Source organism: Narcine bancroftii, chromosome 3, assembly GCF_036971445.1.
Source record: "Narcine bancroftii isolate sNarBan1 chromosome 3, sNarBan1.hap1, whole genome shotgun sequence".
Taxonomy (NCBI): domain Eukaryota; kingdom Metazoa; phylum Chordata; class Chondrichthyes; order Torpediniformes; family Narcinidae; genus Narcine; species Narcine bancroftii.
Genome location: NC_091471.1, coordinates 195,090,721 through 195,110,333, shown reverse-complemented (window position 1 = coordinate 195,110,333; position 19,613 = coordinate 195,090,721). Strand labels below are relative to the sequence as shown.

At 37.3% G+C, this 19,613-nt stretch overlaps 1 protein-coding gene and 1 pseudogene across 2 annotated transcripts in view; one reads left to right on the top strand and one right to left on the bottom strand.

The window, feature by feature from the left end:
- LOC138757984 (5'-3' DNA helicase ZGRF1-like) overlaps nt 1-19,613 on the top strand; it is a 148,338-nt gene that overhangs the window by 26,849 nt on the left and 101,876 nt on the right. For both annotated transcript variants that reach the window (XM_069926200.1, XM_069926199.1), the window contains 6 exons: nt 3,413-3,468; nt 13,034-13,123; nt 16,886-17,065; nt 17,158-17,254; nt 17,356-17,453; nt 18,018-18,144. In XM_069926200.1, the coding sequence (XP_069782301.1) occupies nt 3,413-3,468; nt 13,034-13,123; nt 16,886-17,065; nt 17,158-17,254; nt 17,356-17,453; nt 18,018-18,144 (648 nt within the window). The remainder of the gene's footprint in view (nt 1-3,412; nt 3,469-13,033; nt 13,124-16,885; nt 17,066-17,157; nt 17,255-17,355; nt 17,454-18,017; nt 18,145-19,613) is intronic.
- LOC138757985 (large ribosomal subunit protein uL15-like) lies at nt 3,769-4,208 on the bottom strand (annotated as a pseudogene).

The window sequence follows — 19,613 nt, the reverse complement described above, 5'->3', positions numbered from 1 at the left end:
AGGGTGCTGTTATGGATAGATAATTGGTTGAGAAATAAGAAACAAAGGGTTGGGATAAGCGGGTCACTTTCTGGATGGCAGGATGTGACAAGTGGGGTCCCGCAGGGATTGGTGTTGGGCCCTCAGTTGTTTATCATTTATGTAAATGATTTGGATGAGGAGATAAATAACTACATATGCAAATTCGCAGATGACACTAAACTGGGTGGTAGTATAAAGAGCGAGGAGGATGTCAGGAAATTGCATGGGGACTTGGAGAGTTTAGGGGAGTGGGCGGAAAGATGGCAGATGAAGTTTAATGTGAGTAAATGTGAGGTTGTCCATTTTGGAGGCAGAAATAAGAGAGCAGAATATTATTTAAATGGCGTTAAGCTTGGGAGTGGGGTAATGCAAAGGGATCTGGGCCTACTTGTTCACCAGTCATTGAAAACTAGCGTGCAAGTTCAGCAAGTGGTGAAGAAGGTGAATGTTGGCTTTCATAAAGAGGGGATTGGAGTATTGGAGTAGAGAAGCCCTCCTGCAGTTGTACAGGGCCCTGGTGAGACCTCACCTGGAGTATTGTGTCCAGTTCTGGTCCCCATATTTAAGAAAGGACATGCTTGCTATAGAGGGAGTGCATCGCAGGTTTACAAGGTTAGTTCCCAGGATGGCAGGATTGTCATATGCGGATAGGTTAGAAAGACTTGGACTATATGCGATGGAGTTTAGTAGGATGAGAGGAAACATGATTGAAGTATTTAAGATTATCAAAGGGCTTGACAGGGTGAAATCAGAGCACATGTTCCCAATGATGGGTGAGACTAGGACTAGAGGGCATAGTTTAAGAATACAGGGAAGGCCATTTATGACAGAAATGAGGAGAATTTTTTTATACCCAGAGAGTTGTGGGTCTGTGGAATACATTGACACAGAGGGTAGTGGGGGCAGATTCGTTGGATAGATTTAAGAGAGAGTTGGATAAGGCCTTGTGGGCAGGGGAGTTAAGGGTTATGGAGATAAGGCTGGGATTGGTTACTGAAAGGGAAAGATCAGCCATGATCCGATAAATGGCAGTGCTGGCTCGAAGGGCCAATTGGTCTACTCTAGCACCTATTGTCTATTCTCATCTCGTCACCAGTGTTGAGTATGTTGGTATACAATAATTCCAAGTTCAATCATAGGAAGGTTCAAATGGGATGCTTTATTAGACTCTTAATTGCGTGCAGCTTGCAGCCAAATGGAGGGCCTTTGACACGTACTTCAACGTCATGTAATGCATACATTACACTGGCCTCCTGCTCCCATTTCATATGTTCACCAGGAATCCATGGAATTACAGCAAGACATGTTCTGTACTTGAATTCTCCTGCAATAAATACCACTATACAATTTTTGATTAATGTGCAAGGCTGCCCAGGTCCCTCTGAATATCGATACCTTTTCAATGTGAAAATACAAGATTGCTGGAGGAACTCAGCCAGACTCGTCCATTAGAGCTAAGTATATATTAACGATGTTTCAGGCCAGAGCCCTTCCTTGATACCTCCTATGGATACTGTGAAACTGGCTGAATTCCTTCAGCATTTCCTATTTTTACTACCATCACAGCGACTGCAGACTTTAGTGTTTCGCATCTTTTGAATGCTAACCATTTAAAAATATTTTGCATTTCAATTTTTTCACCACACTGTTAACTTCAAATTTCCATGCTATTTGTTATATCCCTGCCTATTTATTTAATGTATCTTTATCTCCTTAAGGCTTTGCATCCTTCTTACAGCTCACACTGCTACCCAGGTTTGTATCATCAAGAGTACTGTGGAATAATTTGTGAAGTGTGAATGATAATGATTTTTTTAAAAGAAACCTGTTTAGGAATGAAGTCCAAGAATGAGGATTTGAAGCATTGTTATCTTTTAAAACAAAATCCCAATTGTAATAAAGACAAAGATAAGAAACTTAATCTAACTACAGAAATTACATGTAGTATGTATGCAACAGTATGTCTTGCTTACAGTGTAAGATGCATGAATTAAATACTCATTAAATTTGTGAAATTATCTATGGTTTTAAGATTCAGAAATATGGATGAACATGTCTAGTTTTTCTGGAAAAATTATTATCTGAAATAAATAAATCTGCATTATCTGTTCAAGAAAAAGTCCAGAATATTTTCATTGTACGAACACAATAGCCATTGAATACATTCCTAAATTTTCTTCTTTGTTTGGTCATCATAACGCTCTTAGCTATAAATGCTTAGAAGTGCTCAGACTCACTACCCAGCTTCACATTGAATATAGTATTCATCTGCAGTACAACTCCGATCAGTAAGAAAAATAAAATAAGGTTCCTGGTTTCATCTGTTCTCCAGTGATTTTACTGAAAACGATATTCTTGCAAGTATAATATGAATAATTGGCGCTCAGCAGCAATAGTTCCATTGTAGAATAATTCAATTGTCACTGACAACTAATTACAAAGAATAGCCTATTGGGTGTTTGCAAAGGATTTCTGGTTTCTTTAGAATTCTGTCTTCACTGAATGGTATTTTTTGGAAAGAAGGGAAAAAGCTCTCATTGAGGGTAGAGTGAGCAATGCCTCCCTAAACTGGGCTGCTCATTTGCATAGGGTACTGCCTCACCGGATCTCCACTCTTTAATCCATGTGTGACCACTCTCCCCCTGCTGCCTGCATGCAGACTTGTGACTATGGCTCCCATCTGGTCAAGCCTATCGTTTCGTCACTTGTCCATCGCTACAGGACTTGGGTGAGTTGAGGATACCCCACTCCTCAGTAAGGAACAGCATGTGCGTGAATGGATTTTAGGTGAGTAGGGGTTTGCACAGGGCCAGACCCACCCTCTCGACATCCCCTCCCGGATCCAGCAGGATGGTGAAGTCCAGGGTGGCTGGGGGAAGTTCTGTTGTGAATGGCCAGACCAAGCTTTGATGCGAGGGATGCCCTTTCTGTGCTTTACTGGCAAATGTTTGCTGGATGGCTGTTGACCCTACGAGGGGGTTCGTTTGTCCTTTGGCAGGTCTTGTTTTTCATCCTGCAAGGTGTTTAGCCACCCTCTGCACCAGGCAAGCCGGTTTAGTCACCGACCATGCAACAGGTAGTGCTGGGTAACATGGTACCAGTAGCACTCAGATGAGTGACCTGACTATGACTATTGAATATGATTAATATTAGATTGGTACCGTTCCAGCATTACCAAGAAAGTTAATACTGCTATGCAGAAAGCATGCACAACTTAAATCATAATTTTGCATTCATTTTATTCGTGGAAACAAATTAAGCTGTTGTGCTGTAGCTGTGAAAATGTTATATCAAATTATGGGTATACTGAATCTGCAAGTTCAATAAACATGTTAATTGCATATGAATACAAATCTTAATTTACCACCGACGATTATTGATATTTCAACAGAGCATTCTTTACGTGCACCAAAGAATTCATCGCCAGAGTTCAGCTGTCTGCCTGAGGTACAGTAGATGTCTGTAGTTTGGGTTTCATATTTTTATATGAAGAATGCTGTACTATAGTAAAGCAGTATATTATTTCTCTATGAAGTTTATTCCTCCTTGTGTTGGTGTGATGGAAAATGTCTTTCCAATGTATTATACAAATGTATTGAACTTCCTGCCTTTCATGAAGTTGAATGCAAAAGCCTATCATTAAAATAATGTTTTAAGATTTATTATTTAAAAAAAATACAAATGTTATGAACATTTGAAGTATATGCAATATCACTGCAACTTTATTTTGTTTTAAAAGCTTGTTTTTTTTTAATTGTTGCACCCAGTTAGTTTATGCCATTAACACACAGGCTCCTCCAACTTCCTTGATTTTCTCTTCTGCTTTCCTGCTGAAGAACTTGGCCTTGACAATGACTGGCTGTTTTGGAAGTCTTCCTTTACCTAGAACTTTATGGTGTACAACATCAATTACAGGTGCTGGTCCCTCAGGCTTCTTAGCATAGTTTAATCTGGTTTGTTCGCTGACCAGTGTCCACAACTTATCCACATTTATGATAGGACAGAATAACTGGTTCTCTTTAAATGGTAATATCTCCAGGGTGATATTTATCAAAGTTGATCTTATATTGATGCATTCCACCAGCGTTGTCTTGACCGTCAGGATGTTTCCTGTGTTTGCCAATGAGGTCATGACCATGGCTGATAAGTCCTCTCAGCTTTCTGGTTTTTCTAAACCTGGTTGGCATCTTCGCTGGTGGTGTCGAGAGGGAATATCACAGCAACTTGATGTGTAATAAAATTCTTCTGCTGCAGAATGACTTGCATCTTCTGGTATTTCAGTTTCAATCAGGCATTTGAGAAGCTAGATGGGGAATAAGTATTGATTGTAAAATTATGTTAAAGGAAGTTTGCTTTTTTTTTAAACTTTCGCAGTGCGAAAGGTAAGCAAACGAATCAGCCTATTCTTAGCAGAGTATCTGTAAATAAAGTTGAGAATTGATCTTGCAGATTTACCTTTTCCAGGTGTGCTGTTTGCACATAGGTAGGAATTATTTAGTCTAATTTCAAATTAATTTTATCTGAATAATTTAAATACTTGCTGTAAACAGTTTAAAATTATTTAAAGCATAAATATACAGGTGTTGTAAATCCAAAACAAAATGCTGATCAGGCAACATCCATGAGGAGAGAAATAATCAGTGGGTCTGATGAAAAGCTATGAAATGAACTGGAAAATGAGAAAACAAGCATATTTTAAGTTGCAAAGGAAGGCATTGAGAAAGGTTGAGTCTATGGTCGGGTGCTCTGATGTATTTATGGATGCTGCCTAACTGGAGTCCCTTGTAAAATTTCAATTTATATTTAGTATTTTGAACACAATTCAAATTACAAAACAAGGTGGGACTTTTTTTTAAAGAGATAATTTGATCTGAACAGTGTTGAATTAAGAATAGTTTACAGATCACATTTGAGAAGTAGTATTTGTCAGTCCCTAATATTTCAATGGAGGCATCACTCAAATAATAGGCTAAGTCATGCAAACTGGAGAAGTTTTAGATTCATTTAGGTGTATGTTAGCATAGTACAGTAAAATCCCTACTATCTGGAATTCAAGCAACTGGCAAAAAAACCTGCAAAATAAACAGGTAAAAAAAATACACAAGTTTGAAATTGGCACCTGTAACTGTTAGTTTTTCAATTATGCAACATGCAGTCTCAAGCAGCAGCAAATTCATTTAATGCAGCATCTACTCATCCTCATAGGTGCCAGATAAAGGGGTTTTTACTGTACTTAGGTTGCTCAACTCATACCCAAAGGCGTGCACTACTGCTTCAGAGTCAAGAGTTTAAATCCTAACACAGCAGCTGTGAAATTTAAGTCTGATATGAAGTAGGACACTGTTTCATTACCAGCAGACCACTGTTTTATTACTATGACAATAAACTGAATCTTGAATAATGATAACTATGTAGCTATTAGTTTGCCACTTAAAAGTACATTTGATTCTTGCATAACTGGGTCACAAGTGGTTTAAGGCCAACATTGTCATTGACTCTTAATTTCTCTTTAAAATGGCCTTGCAAGTTAATTTGGGTTGGACAGATATTGGTCTCAGTCGTGATATCCCATTATATACCAGGGGTGGCCAAACCGCAGCTTGTGAGCCACGTGCGGCTCTGACATACAATGTGTGGCTTGAGGAAATGTGTTGGCTGAGACAGGAATCATATGAGTCAGTGCTCATAATGGTAGTTTTAGTGGACGTGGCTTGTGATTGAAAATATTTGGTGTATTTTGTAACAAAATGTACATTTCCTCTAAAATTGAACATGTCAATAAAAGTTGCAAACGATCAGAAAGTATTCAACTTACTAATTCTTCCTTATAACTGCCAATAATTAAAAAAATATATATTCTTGACTAAGAGTCTTGTCTAGGAGAATAAAAAGAATAATATCTCTCTTTAGGATTCAACTTTTGCCAAATATCAACTAAATTTAATTGCTTCATAAAACTTAATTTAGCCTTCACCACTTTAGCTCTTATTACTGTTTTAATTGATTTATCCAATAATGGATCAAGACAGCAATTAAAATCACCTCCTATTAAAACAGTTTCCTGAGTTTCAGCCAAAAGTAGAAAATAATTCTTTATAAAATCTTCATTATCTACATTTGGTGCATAAATACTCATTAGTGTCTACATTTCAGAATAAATCTGACAATTAATAAAAATATATCTCCCCACAGGATCCATTATAGTATCGAAAACATTTACTGGTAAAGTTTTTAAAATTAATATAGTTACCTTTGCTTTTGAATTAAAAGATAAAGCTATAACTTGACCCACCCAATCTCTTTTTAATTTAGAATGTTCTTTTTCTGTCAGATGAGTTTCTTGTGGAAATGCAATATCAACCTTCATCTTTTTTTCATATAACTTCTTTTCTTTTTAATTGCACTGTTTATCCCATTAACATTAAAGCTAAAAAAAATTATTTTTATCATCCATTATCCTGAATCATAGTCTCTTCCAATCCCATTCTCCCAGGTCTCTTTATCAACTATAACTGGCTCCTGTGTACATATCTATCCCATTAAAAAAAAATAGAAAAATAATTAAAAGAGAAAAAAATTCAGTAATAACTCTGAAAAGTGCTGAATAAAAAGATGATAGCACTATTTCCCTCCATCATACAGGTTGTGCCTCCTGCGATTATATGGAACATAATGGTTCAGGCAAGGAAGGAAGAACATCCAACTCTACCTCCCTCCCCCCCACCAATTGGAAAATTAATTAATTACACATTAGGAAATAATAAATTTCCCGCTGCTTCAAGGTCCATATTAACTTAATCATCATCAATTAAAGATGTTTCTGTCAGGTTTTCTGGCTTCAACTGTAATTCTTTTTGACAGCTTACAATCTGTTTCGGCATAGCCTTCTTTGGTGTAATTTGAATCCACAACACTTACCTTTGTACTTCTCATTGAGGGCTTAAGCTCAACAGTTCTTGCTGGTCTTCCTTAATTGTAGCAAGTGACTGCAAATCTTTGTGCTTCTTCATGCATAAAGAACTTGGGTCAATCATTCACCAAAAAAACACCTTCAGTGTGGCTGAATATCTAAAAGTAAACTTATAGCCCTTCCAAAGAATCACCTTCGGTAGATTAAATTGTTTTCTTTGATCCACTACTGCCTTACTTAAATCTGCATAAAAGAAAATTTTATTTCCGTCAATTACCACAGGTCCCATGTTCTGATTTGCTTTCTGGACTGGCAATCTTTTTTTAAAATTTATCTTGATATCTCAGACATTTAATCAATATAGCTTTAGGTGGTTGATTTGGCAGTTGCTTCCTCTGTAAAGCTCTATGACCCCTTTCCAGTTCAATTCCATTTGGAAAATTTTCTTCCCCCAAGATTCCAGGAAATCATTTTTGAAAAAAATTCCACTGGGTCACCACTTCCTTCAAAACCTTCTTTAAGGCTGACAATCTTAACATTATTTCATTAATTTGATTTTCCAACATAGCGACCTTTTCCCTAATTTCTTTCCTCTGTTTTTCCCAAGTATATCTGAATTTTCGACCCTTTCAATTCTATCCATATAGATGACCATATCATTTTTAACCCTCTACACATCCAAATCATCTCTTTGAACTGTTGCTTTAACTTTATTCACTTCCGAAGCATACTTCTATGTTTCACTTTTAATATCCTTCATTTCAGGTTTGACTTCTTTAATGTCAGCTCTTGTAACTTGATATTGTCCCATTATTAGTATTAGTAAGTAAAAATCTTTCATATTTGGGTCTTATTTTCCAAGATCCTGAAGCCCCGGTATTTCCTCTCCATCCTCTTGATCATCTTCATCTGATTCTTCTTGATCTCCCTTTTTCTCTTGCTCACCAGCTGTCAAAACTGCAGGTGCTCCTGACAGCTCTGGCATGTCTGGTATATCTTTCTTCAGTTCCTTCACTTCATCAGCACTGCTTGGAATGGGTGTATGGAGCGACCATTCCAGAATATATTCTTCCACCATGCATGCGTGGAGGTAGACCTTTGCACATATGCATAAGGTTAATAAATTCTTCAAGGGAGATTTGGATCGATCCAGTGCCGTCTTCCCTGGTATCCACAGGAGGTGGTGCTGGCTTCGGTTGAAAATAGGCCGTCAATGTTTGAGTTAGTTGCAGGGGCTTCAGAACTTGAGACCCAGGCTCCAAATGTAAGGTAGGCCACTCTTCTTAGATTTTCTTAGTGTCTTGACTTACAATTTCCTTATCTCCTGCTGCTTTCCTTCCTCTAGCTGCCATATCCAACAGCTTACAGGTAGGTTCCAGAGCATTTTAATATATTTTAAAATTAAAATTTTTAATTCAGGCTTTGTATTTTAATTTCCCGGGAAGGGTTGCGAGTCAACCTCCATACCCACGCCCGCCCCCCCCCCCCGTACTAGACCATCTTGACTATAAATAGTTTTGGAGTGCAACTCATTCTATAGGTTGGATGTTGATGGTCCAATAGCCTTTTTTATTTCTTTTTGTTTGGAAATTCCCTTTTATGATCATGGGAAACTCAGAAAAAGCCTTAACAGTTCATCTATGATGATCAATAATCAAAGACCAGAGACATAATTCATCAGAAGCCAGAGAATTTGCTAAACCGTGATTATGACTTTATACATCATTAAAAGCTCTCTTAGACCTTGCAGGTTCAGCAAATTATATAACAACATTAGTTATAAATACATGAACTTTTCTTCATTTTCAGTGATTTTCTTTGTTATGTAGTAAGATGCAAGGTAGCATCACTTTAGGGGAACACATATTAACTGGTAGCTACATTAGGATTCTCACGTTAAAACAAAGTTGTCAGTTTCACTGCATAATGTTGGTGGACTCTGATAATTTTGTTATCATACCAACCACAAAATTTTTCTTGGAATACTTAAGGTAAATTATATTATTAAATCTACATTTCTAAGGTGTGGTATTCAGTTGTTCCATTCTTGTATTTTTTTCCCCCCTTTGACAATGGAGATTGGATGAACTGAATTTAAAAAAAAAGGAAATCTAAAATAAAAACAAATGCTAGAAATATTCCACTGGTCAGGTAGCATTAATAGGAAAAGAAGCAAAAGTTAATTTTTCAGGTTGAGACCCCTTCATCAGAGACATTCAACCTGAAATGTTAACTGTTTCTCTTCCCACGGATGAGTGTCTACATGCAACAAGATTGCCACAGAAATCCATGTCATTTCTACCTAGAACTGTGAACAGAATTTCCAAAATAAATGACCAGAGAATAATTGTGGGTCAGTTCCGATGAGAACAGCGACAACCGAAGATTCAACACACTTCACCTTCCAAGAGAAGTAAGCCTCGATAGTCTGAATTGTATCTTACCAAATAAATCATACTTCATAATGGCAGCTCTCTTTAGTAGCAAACCAGTTCATAACTTCAAACAAATAAAAATGATAATAAATGATTAATATCGAATAATAATGAGGATGAATAATTATGATAAATTCAAAGAAAAGTTTCTCGAGAGCTCACGTCTCTTCCATGATCATTCCAAAATGAGAAGAAAACTCCCGGTCCGCTTGGATATAATGACATACGATGTCATAGTAATTATGGTAACTCTACAAAAACAAATTAATTCTTAAAGGAAAAGTACAAAAAAAATCATAAACACAAGATTTTAACCTCTACAGATTTCAGATTCAGAATTTATTGTCATGAACATGTCACAAAAAATCATTGTTTTGCAGTCGCGTCACGGGGCGAACATTTATCTAAAACCACCTAACTCAATAAATAAAAATAGTGCCAAGAGAAATCCGAAGTGAGGCAGTGTCTGTGGTTCATTGATCATTCAGGAATGTGACGGCGGCTGGAAAGTAGCCATCCTTGTGCCGCTGAGTGCTCGTCTTCAGGCTCCTGTACCCCCCCCCCCCACAATGGTAGCAGAGTGAAGAAGTGGTGGGGGTCCTTGAGGATAGAGGCTGCTTTCTTCAGACACCGCCTCTTGTAGATGTCCTCAATGGAGGGAAGTCTGGTGCCTGTGGTGTCATAGCCTGAGTTAACAATCTTCTGGAGTTTTCTCCTGCCCTCTGTACCAGACAGTGATGCAACCAGGCAGAATGTTCTCCCCTGAAGAAGTTGTCGAGAGTTTTCGGTGACGAACTGAATCTCCTCAAACACTTCACAAAATATAGCCGCTGGCGAGCCTTTTTTGTGATTGCATCGACATGGAGGCTCCAGGACAGATCCTCGGAGATGTTGGTGTACTGACAATAACCACACCAGCAGTGCGAGTATAAGACAGCTTTAACAAACTAATAGGTACACTAAGAGGGCTTGTCTCTGTGCAAGACAAACCCGGAAGGCTAGATTGTAGTTCTGGACTACTTTATAGACAAGGTCACCGGGGTGAGCCCTGTTGACCTAGTGGTGTAATTACCTATCACCACAGTTGGCACCCAGGAATTTGAAGTTCTTGTGGGTACCCTTTCCACTGAGGACTAGGTCGTGTTGCCTTGATTCCCTCCTGAAGCCCACAATCAGCTCCTTGATTTGGGGAGTGAAATGTGGTCGAGATACCACTCCACTAGCTGATCTCTCTCCCTCCTGTCCACTTCAGTGATCATATCTGGAGATTTTGGAGGAGATGTTTAGGAAAGATGACTCATTTGCAAATTCTTTGGAACGTATATATGGAAAAAATACACCAGGCGCTTGTGAGACCGGCAACCACGTTCTGATTCCTTCACGCACATGCTAGAAGGCAACCGGAGTTGAGAACAGCAACCCTCCTCCCTCCCTCCCTCCCACTCACCCACCCAAGTACCTATAACACATTCTTAAGTGCTCTGCCATGCAATCCTTAAAATGGTGACATTTACATTATTAGCTGAAATTCATTTACATGTTGTTTTCATGTATGATAGATAAATGTCTTTCTGCACTTCAAGTGAATGTCAGACTCTAGCCTGCAATTTTCATTGCCACTGGTTTACTTCTGAGTTGATCACATGAAATGGGAAAGTTTAAGAATGGAAATTTCATAGCATTAGGCATTGGTGTTCGAGTGGGATTCTCTGCTGAGGAGTCAGTGCACAAGGGAATAATCAATTAACTTATTTGGATCATGCAATACAGAAAGATGCCTTTCAATATATTGTGTATATGCTGGTTCTTTCTTAAAGCTCTCCACCTTGTCCAAGTATATAGTCCCACTTTCACAGCAATGGAAAATAATTTTTTAATGCATTCCATTAGAAAAAGTTGTTTAATCTGGAATGGAGTAACCCTAACATTTTCAACTCTCTTTAGTAGCAAACCAGTTCAGAAGGTCATTTTAATGTTCAATGGCAAAGGAGGAAAAACCCAACACCCAACCCCAACCAACCAATTTTCCCCTGCAACCGCTGCAATCGTGTCTGCCTGTCCCGCATCGGACTTGTCAGCCACAAACGAGCCTGCAGCTGACGTGGACTTTTTACCCCCTCCATAAATCTTCGTCCACGAAGCCAAGCCAAAGAAGAAGAAAGTAGCAAACCAGTTCAGAAGGTCATTTTAATGTTCAATCTATTGCAGTATGAAGGTGCAAAATATCTCTGGATTTAATTTTGCATGTCGAGATGCCAGAATGCTGTTTAATTTGGGTGATAGTACTGAAACATTCTCTTTGATTATACAATATATTTCCCCCTTATCCAAAAGCTTGGGACTGGACACTTTTCAGATAACTGAATTATGGCTTTAAGCAGCAACAGGAGAATACTTGTATTGGTTAACGGAAAAAAAAAGGAAAGATTAACTGTTGCTGATCCCCAACACTACCCCACTGCCGTTGCCACTCCTGCTCAGTAGCCTGAGGTCCCCGCTCCTGCCCAGGAGGCTGCTCTCTTTGATGACGTCAAGACAGCAGAGAACCAAGTACAGTGGAGGATAAAGAAGAAATGGAAAGAGAGGGAGGAGGAATATACCTGAAACGAGGACAATCATCCCATGTGCTGCTTGACCTGCCGACTTCCTTCAGTCGCTCACTAAAGGCTTCAGATTCCAGCCTGCTTCTCTGAGTTGGCATCCAGCTGTTCTGCATCTGTCTCCCAGCTGGTTCTAAGCTCTATTGTTAACCAAAATGGCGCTAATAATGCATCAGAGCCTAACATGAGCACGTTGGGTGAATTTCTTTTTCAACTTGTGACGTCATATTACTAGCAAAAAAATTTTTTTGATAATTGAACTTTTCAGTTAACTGAATTTCGGATATGGGGAAATGTACTGTATTTTGTCTAGATTTTGTTTTTAATTTAAAAAAAAGGGTTTTTAATCATCGATCTAATCTTTTGCTGAACGTTCATTTTTTGAACATTTTCAAACAGCAATCAGTAGTGTTGCTGTAGAAATATGTGAATATTTCTATCCATTTTGTCAAATTATTTTTTCCATCTTAATGGATTTATACTGAGTAAAGTTCTTCTATTTTCTTCACAGCACATTGCATCGAAGACAGTTGAACATATGTTGATTAGGAACCAGGGAATGGGATTTTTGCTTGCTATTTCAACTAAAGGAATGGGCCATTTACTAGGTGGTTGAAAAGAAAAAAAAAATGATTTGCATGAATGTAATAAACCAAAAATACCAGTATCACCTCATTATTTGAAAATAATATTTTCCTTCCAAAACATCTAACTAAACTAATATGTCTGCTCTTCCTCCACAAATAATGTTTTATCTGGTCATTTTGCATTACTTTTTATACAAAGTTGTTGAGTAATTATTGATCCACTACATTTTTATACAATATAGATGTGTCTTCACTTCAAATATATGTTTATGAAAATTGCCATATAAAAATGTTTCTCCTCATATAAAAATGATGTACAGCATTAAATCTTCTTGCTATTTTAATAACAACTATACAGAAAAAAATTAAGTCTGATACATACTTGGTATTTTATTAGTAGTTACAGTATTACCAAGGTTAATGTCTTGGCATTACCCAATTAACTTCATCAGTTAAATATATAAAATGCTTAAATTTTAGACAGCAAAATATATTGGAATGTTTGAAAAACCTGCAGTTGACAACTGGATTGAAAGAATCACATCAGACAGACCACACAGAACACCACAGGTAATATAATGAATATTTATTTCACTAGTGGATTACAAAACTTAAAGTTCTATAATTTGAAACAATTAACAATATGACAATCAATAAGTATCTTTATTCCCATAGTGTTTCAATTTTATTTGACGTTCCTCCTTGAAATTCCTTGTTGTTTTTCAATGTTAACAGTGGCATTTATAAACAAATTATTGGTATTATTAGTGGAAACAAGTTAAATCTTGAAGCTTGTATTCAGGACACCGTTAAGTTTGATCAGTATGGTTGAACCTGATTGAAGAGTTAATACAAAACTCAAATGAATAACAAATATAATCAAATGCTACTGAAGGTCATTGTTTTGTCTCCCGCTTTTCTCTTTAGCCTCTTTCACACTTTGAAGTGGACCAAGGAATTAATGGCCAATTGGCCTAAAAAGGGTCTAGTGCATATTTAATAGTCTCAACACTGGCATGAGATGACATCATCTCACACTGGGGATAGACTGCCTCAACTTCTAATGCAATTGCCAGCATTTGCAGATGCCGGCATTGCAATCAGGCAAGTGTAGAACAGGCAATTGCATTCCAGGACAGAAATGACTCAAGTTTTTTGTGTGAGGGCAGGAATGTGAAATGAAGGTATAAACTTTGCTGTGGGAAATTTGCAGTGGGAGTGGGGGGGGGGGGGGCAGAGAGAGAGAGAGAGAGAGGAAATAAATAGTAATAGCAGACAATTTTTAAGCAGCATGGGAAAGTTGGTAGCATTATAGCACACAATTTATAAAGACCATGGGAAAAAGTGATAGTGGAGATGACTTCCAAGAATGCCGTGTGGCAGAGAAACCCCTCCATGAGTGCTCTGTGTATGCAGTTGTGCATACAGTCCTTTCTCTGCCGCACAGAATTTGGGGAGGGAAGGTCCGCCATCGATTTTTTTTTTTCTCCCCCATGGTATTTATTAAATTGTGCACTATAGCTCTACCAACTTTCCCACACTGTTTAAAAATTGTCCGCTATTGCTATTTATTGTTAGCACTTTCTCACGCTCCCTTATAAGACTTAAATAGGTTGGCACAACAACGGGCTAAAGGATTCATACTGTGCTGTACATAAAGCTTAATTATGTCAAAATTAGACATGATTACATTTGTTCAAGTATAAGATCATAATGCATTGATCAGGATTTAAGGCAGGTCCACCATCATTCGATGTATCATGACGTTACCTGTAGAACAGTCCTAACCCCAGGGATGGCTCCTTGCAAGTGTGAACACGTGCAGTGTCCCAGTTAAGAGTGGTCAAACGTGAACAGCAAAATTGTCATTCCTATCCTGGGACATTGAAAGGCAGATTTTGTGGGACTGAAGTTTAAAAGGGGAGATACCAACATACCAGCACCATCTGGTGGTCAAAGAATGCTTTTATTCATCCTCTTCCTTTTTTCTTGTATATCTCCTTTCCAATGATAAATTAGTGTGATTGTCTGCCACCAACTTTCCTGTGCAATATTTTTTGTGTTGATAAAAGCGACTTCAGTAATTTGATTTAAAAAAAAACCTACACATAATGTTGTGACTTAGTATTAACAACAATTTATTGGACAATGTAAAATGTTCTAAAGCACTTCACATCATTTCTAACCCAAGTGGACTGAAATTTTGGGTCTGAAGATTTTAAGAGTCCCTTTAAGGTAGAAATTTAGGGAAGTGTAGGTAGAGAATGTCAGATTTTTCATACTAGGAGGCTCATAGTGTACAGTATTTACCAGTGAGCATATATTACAAGAGAGAATGTAATGACTTGGAAACCTTGGACCAAACTAGGACTGGAGGGGATTATCGTGATAGAGAGATTGATGGGTGGAAAGATTTGAAAGTGAGAATTGCAGTTTTAAATATGAAGTATTGCAGAACTATTTGTTGGGGTAGATTAACAAGGGTAGGTGGGTGAGTAAGGTTTCAGTCATCATCCTCAAGATCGCATTTTAACTTTTTAACATCAAGATGTTTTCCTTTCTCTTTTCTTTGGTACTGAGATTCACTGTAACCAAAATGGTTCCTTGGTGGTGATCTCATGATTAAACCCCGTGGTTGCAGGATTTTGAAATAAACCACCATTGGCTCCTTTAATGGGCTGTTTAATGCCTGTATGGATTGGGTTGTTGGATCCTGTGGGTGAACACTGTTTCCACACCCTGCTCTCTGTGGTTCCACATCAGCAGTGGTACTGCCATTTCAGCAGCTCTGGCAACGCTGCCATTTTTTAAAAAAAGAGATAATATTAAAGGATAGATATACAAATCACCATTGCAGTTATTGCTAGGAAAAAAAAGTAATGTTTTATTAGTGCAAACAGATCTTTTGGTTGTCCAAGACTAGTTTATGGTTAGGTTAGGGTGATAGAGGAAGGTTCATTATCCTGATAGCTGTTGGATAATAACTGTTCTTGACTGAGGAGGTGCTGGACTTGGGTCTTCTGTACCTTCTGCTTGAAGCAAGAAGAGGTTGTGACTAGGGTGATGACCCTTTATGATGTTGGATGCCTCCTTGAGCCTCCATCTCTCATAGATGTCTTCAGTGAAAGGGAGGTCAGTGCCCATGATGGACTTGGCTAGGTCTGCCACCTTCTACAGATTTATGCATTTTTTGGGTGCTCAAGTTACCAAACCAGACTGTGATGCAACCAGTTGGTATACTTTGCACAAAAGTTTGTAGATGTTTGGCAGATTATTCAATGTCATACCTAATCTCAGAATTCTTAGGAATTGGAGGTATTGGAGTGCCTTCTTCACTGTTGCTTTTATTTTAATATTTTTATTTTAACAGTACTTTTTATTTAATTTGCAAAACTTTAGAATTCCAAACATTTTTTACTTCTAAGCTTGAAAATCAAAAATAATTCCTAAAACCTTTGTCATAACAAGAGAATGACATGACCAACTGCATTAAAGAATGGTAGGCCTATTACCAAGTTCTCTTTAATCACCAATGCTTCAATATGCTAGCTCCCTGAGAAGTCCTCATGGAGCTAGCATATTGGACTCCCAGGAACTTGAAGGAACTAGTCCTCTCTATTGCCATCTCATCAATGAAGACTGATACATGGTCCCTCAGTCTTCTCTTCCTAAAGTCCAGAATAAGCTCCTATATCTTGCTAATGTTGAGATCAAAATTATTGTTCTGGAACCACCAAACCAGATTTTCGATTTCCATCCTATACTTCAACTCATCATTTCCTGTTCTTTGGCCAACATCAATGCTGTAATTATTTGCAAATTTATTTGCATTGGAGCTGAATTTAGCTATGCAATCATAAGAGAATAGGGAATTGAGCAGGGTAATAAGCACCCAGCTTTGAGACATCCCTGTGTTGATGGTTAGTGAGGAGGAGGTGATGTTGCCAATCTTCGCTGACTGGGATCTCCTGGCGAGGAAACTGAAGATCCAGTTGCAACAGGATGAATGGAGTTGCAACTCCCTGAGTCTAATTACAAGTTTTGTTGGCATAATGGTGTTACAAGTTCAGCAGTAATCAATGAACAACAGCCTGACATAGGTATTCCTGAGGTCAAGTGATCTATTGCAGAGCGGAGACCAGCGAGGAAGCATCTGCTGTTGATCTGCTGTGTCAATAGGTGAATTGAAGTGGGTGTAGGTCCTTCCTGTGACAGGAGTTGATTGTTCTATAACTAATCTCTCATTGCACTTGTTCATGATAGACTTGAGTGCCACCTGCTGATTGATTCTAGTATTTAATTTCTGAAAAATAGTTTCACTCATTTCCACAGTTAGCTGAATTTAAGGGGTACCAGATGAAAGGCTCACCAACCAGTGACACAGTAATCAGGGTTCCTCAAGATGAATTAGAATTTAAAAGAGACTTTGATCCTTGGCAAGAAGTTCCAAGAAGCTTGACAGCAGAGGCCAGCTTTGAATTATCAAGGAGTTCAAAAAATGCCCTGTTTCAGGTAGAGTTAATACTAGAGCTACTCATTTTTAAAATTGATATTTTTTTGCAAGTATGAGCTATATAGATTTCTATATCCTCAATTTTGAAAAGTTTACAGATTCACTAATGGATGGAGCAAGTTTCCACAAAGAGAGGAATTTTAATGTTGAAAAGGAAGACACACATGCCTGGTATAGAGATGATCAAGGTATTTTGTTTTTATTTCATAGTAATCTCAATTTAATGGCCAAATATATTCAATAACTCTTAAAATGCTCTCTCTTTAATCCTTCTGTTTTAATCTTCCAGTACCAGAGGACCCTGATTTATCATCAAACATTCCTGACCACCTTGTGACTTCTGGTGTACATTCTGACTTCAAATTGATGCAGAGGAACTTACACAAGGTTAAATTAATTTGAAGTATATTATTTGAGTCTAATGGAGATGATGATTTTACTTTGGTGAGGGGTGGGGGGGAAAAGACAAAGAATTCATTGACAAATTAATGTTCCCAAGTCACATTAAACATGTCAAATTATTGTAATTCTCTTTGAAGCTATTATACAAGGGAAAAGTAAACACTTATCTCTATTTTCTTTAAAGGAAACATTTTAAGACTACAATTTAGTATCAATTTAAAGAAAATATAAATAGATACTTTTCTGTGGTCAGATATCAGTTTTTTTGTGTATTGTATGCTTTTTTTGATCGTGGTATTGTGCAGTTTAATTCATCTTTCAAATGAATTAGGAAATAACTTTTAATGGTGTTATTAAAACTGATCCATTTATAGTTTATTCTACATTACTTCAGTAGTTTTAAATCTGTATATCTTCAATTAAAACCAAAAGCTTTTCTCATGAGACAATATTACTCTTTTCTCCCATCAAATATTGTTATTATTCAGTTTTAAATCGTGTATATATAACTGTAAAATAAAATCCAAATTGTATTTTTTTAAATTCAAGATGCAACAGGTACCTTCAGTGGAAGGATGTATGGGCAGTGTACTCAGACACTCCAAGGACAGTAATGTTAAAGAACTTGATTACTCCATGCCAAACCACCAACTGAGTAGCAGTGGTTGTTCCTTTGGTAAGTAACTGGTTATCAAATCAGAAAAGCTGTACTCTGCAGGAGAGAAATAGCTAAAGTGGATAACTTTTAAAATATGTAAAATATTATATTCTAGTACAAGAATGCTATTGTTTACAAAAAACAAATACAATTAATATAAAAGTATATAATTAAGTTTATAATACGCATAAGCTATATGATGCAAATCTGTTGTGGTCTCAAGAAAATTTGAGGCCCTTAAGGGTCTACATGAACAAATAGTATTTCATTCACCCAATCAAACTCCTCCAAATATAAAGTGAGTTCTTACACTTGTTATAAGATGTACATGATAGTTAGACAACCTATCTAATTCTTCGATGTTGCCTCTATCAGCATTATGACAATCTAAGTCAGGGTGGCCAAACTATGGCTCCTGGGCCAAATGTGGCCCTTTGCCCATTTTTAAGTGGCCCAGAGTGAAATTTAAAAATAAAATTGAATATGGCCTATTAGAACACAGTCTTGAACAATAAATTGCACCGTATGTACTTTGTACTTCCAACACTAGACGTCGCTGCCACTTTGAACAACTACTCAACTGGCCACTGTAAAATTACTCATTGATGAAAACTTTACCTTAGTTTTGCATGAATCTGGCATGTTTTGTGTTTCTTCAATCTGGTTCATTACTTCCAGGAGAGGAGGAATTAATAAGTCTTTAAATGTTTTATAAAATTCTATTGGGGGTCCATCCTCTCCAGACGTTTTATTGTTCGGTAGTTTTTTTTTAATATATCCTGTATTTCCTCTATTTCAAATGATTTTATAAATTTGTTTTGCTCCTCTTCTTGCAATTTCAGTAGTTCAATTTTAGCTAGAAACTCATCTATTTTGTCTTCATTCCCTTTGTTCTCAGTTCGATATAATTGCTCGTAGAATTCCTTGAAGTTTTCATTGATCTCAGTTGGGTTATATGTAATTTGTTTGTCCTTTTTCCTTGATGCCAATACCGTTCTTTTAGTTTGTTCTGTTTTAAGCTGCCAAGCTAGTATTTTGTGCGTTTTTTCTCCTCGCTCATAATACTTCTGTTTTGTCTTCATTATGTTCTTCTTCACCTTGTACGTTTGTGGTGTTTCATATTTTATTTTTTGTCTGCCAATTCTCTTCTTTTTGTCGTATCTTCCCTTGTTGCTAATTCTTTTTCTGTACTTGCTATTTCCCTTTCCAGCTGTTCTATTTCCCGATTGTAGTCCTTCTTCATCTTAGTTACATAACTTATTATCTGCCCTCTGATGAAGGCTTTCATTGCATCCCATAGTATAAATTTATCTTTCACTGATTCTGTATTTATTTCAAAGTACATCTTAATTTGTCACTCAATGAATTCTCTAAAATCCTGTCTTTTAAGTAGAACTTTACCTTAGTTAAAATAAAATGTTTACCTCAGTTGATTAAACCTGAAAGAATCCAAAAAGAGGGAGAACAGCAAGGGTGGTGCTGAAAAT